Here is a 2,595-nt window from a genome sequence, read left to right on the forward strand (position 1 = left end):
CAATGCAGCCCATGCTTTTGAGATGTGAATTTCGATCTCTCTCTCTGTGGAAACTATGTTGCTGCCCAGATATGTAAACTCAGCGACTTCTTTCAGTGTTGATCCAACCAGAGCCCTTATCTCTCCTTTCACATTGAAAGTCATAAACAAGTTACTAAATATAGTAAGCCTTTTTTTCTGGTACTTCATTTTCTATTTTTTGATTGTCATTAACGTTTTATTGTATTTGAATCCTTCATTTTCCTTCTTTTGAAATAATTTCTTACTAAATATCACAAGACATGTTTTAAGGGTTTCTGAAGTCTCCTACTACCATAAAAAACATGGTGACACACCGGTTCCCACTGGATCACCGAAGTTAAGCAATATTGAGCCTGGTCAGTACTAATTGGGTGACCATTTGTGACTTCTAGGTGCTGTATGTGCTCTTCACTTATCTCAGCATTGTTTCCAGTCATCCTGAACTTCTCCTTGCCACTGGACCCAAACAGTGTCTATTCAGGAGAGGCGTGGTTGGTGATTGTGCAACCCTTGCCTCAAAATTACACACACAGCTGCCCCTAAGGGGTATCCTTTATCTTTCAAGACTGAACGGAGGCATCGAGCCACTACCATAGAATGTCTAAAAGTTAACTTTATTTTCCAAAGAAGAGGAATAATCGAAACATATTTAAGTGTGTGCAAACAAACGATTTATTATAAAATTTATTGTGTTTTCCTCTTTGATTTATTTCCAGATATAATGTCTATGCTCACGAAAAAGAAACAATTTTCCTGTAGCCTCTGTGGTGCTTCCTTTTCGCAGAAATTGACGATGAATCGCCACATGTTTATGCATGGAAATGAGAAACGATTTACCTGTGAAACATGTGGATCTTCATTTCTTGACAAATCAAGTTTGACAACACATGTGCATATACACACTGGAGAGAAGCCATTTTCTTGTCGAATATGTGGAATTTCGTTCACTCAGAAATCAACGTTAAAAGAGCACGTGTACACACACACTGGGGAGAAACACTTTTCCTGTGAAATATGTGGATCTTTGTTTTCTACGTCATCAAACTTGAAAGTCCACACACGTATACACAGTGGAGAGAAACCATTTAGTTGTGAAATATGTGGATGTTCTTTTTCTCGGAATTCAAATCTAAAGAAACATATTGGAATACACACAGGAAACAAGCCATTTACCTGTGAAATATGCAAATCCTTATTTTCTGATAGTTCAACTCTGAGAAGACACGTACGTATACACACTGGCGAGAAACCATTTACTTGTGAAATATGTGGATGTTCTTTTTCTCGGAATTCCTATTTAAAAAACCACATCCGCATACACACGGGGGAGAAACCTTATTCGTGTGGAATATGCGAATCATCGTTTTCTCAGAGATCAAGTTTAGCAACACATGTTCGCACGCATACAGGGGAGAAACCATATTCATGTGTAATATGTCAGTCTTCATTTGCTGATAATTCAAGTTTGAGAAGGCATATGCATATACACAGTGGAGCTGATAGAAAAGATAAAATATCAGAATCAAATACAGAGAAGATATAAATAATTGTAAGAAGTTTATGTAGTTTGCTTAAAACGTGTACATAAAAGAATTTATAGAAAGAAATACAGAAGTTTAGAAAGAAATACAGAACTTTAATGGATAGATGCAAACAAACAAAGCAGGGAACATCAAATTTGAATAAACATATAACAAATCATAATGAAATGAATGTAGTAGCAAATCTTTGGGAACATGTTTACCAGAAAGAACGGTTGGAAATAAGTCATATACCATCCACTATGACTACGAAATTCCTACAGCTACATACCTAGGGGTCTCAGCAATAACAAGTGCCAGTTCTGCCACACAGAAGTAGAGTGTGAGCCACCTGACATCCAGTTATAAAGTCCTGTTGGGGATGGCTATTATGAAAATGCGACACAATGGAGTGTGTAAATATCTCCACTGGAAAATCTGTAAAAACTTTAATATCCAATGTGGTAGCAAGTGTTGGGAACATGTTTACCAGAAAAAAACAGTTGGAAATAAGTCATACACCATCCACTATGACTATGAAATTCCTACAGTTACATATCTAGAAAATGGGCAATTAAGCCTAACATAGTGATATGGGATAAGAGGTAGAAAGTGACAACTCTAGTTGAAGTAAGCGTCCCTGTTAAGGCCAGCATCATTATGCTGGCCGTAACAGAGCAGAGAGGGAGAAAATAACAAAATACTAAAGAACTTATGTACGACATGAAAAGAAACTGGAATCTTAAGAAGATATTAATCATAAAAGTCATTATAGGAGCAACCGGGCTAATGAAAAAATTTCAAAAGCTATCTGGCAAATATACCCAGTGAACCAAGTGCAAGAGAAATACAAACAATAGCACTTAAAGGGGCAGTTAGAATTTTAAAAAATCTCTCGGTTGGAGTAACTAAACTAATAGGAGAATGTTTGGCATCCGGTAGAATGCCCCATTACCAGCGAAAACAAAGTCATAAGAAAATTAAAACAAAATAGAGAGAAATCAAGTGTTAGCCCAGGATGATTTCTTAAAACTATCCAAAGTAAAATAATAAA

The 2,595-nt window shown here is 36.4% G+C and overlaps 1 protein-coding gene across 1 annotated transcript; it reads left to right on the top strand.

The window, feature by feature from the left end:
- Positions 1-742: 742 nt before the first annotated feature.
- LOC145269638 (uncharacterized) lies at positions 743-2,275 on the top strand. The gene has a single exon (XM_080125356.1). It carries the CDS (start codon positions 743-745, stop codon positions 1,562-1,564), a length of 822 nt encoding a protein of 273 aa, XP_079981482.1. The 3' UTR covers positions 1,565-2,275.
- The last annotated feature ends 320 nt before the right edge of the window (positions 2,276-2,595 follow it).

Source organism: Euprymna scolopes, chromosome 45 (genome assembly GCF_053919585.1).
Source record: "Euprymna scolopes isolate OS-2025 chromosome 45, ASM5391958v1, whole genome shotgun sequence".
Classification (NCBI taxonomy): Eukaryota; Metazoa; Mollusca; class Cephalopoda; order Sepiida; family Sepiolidae; genus Euprymna; species Euprymna scolopes.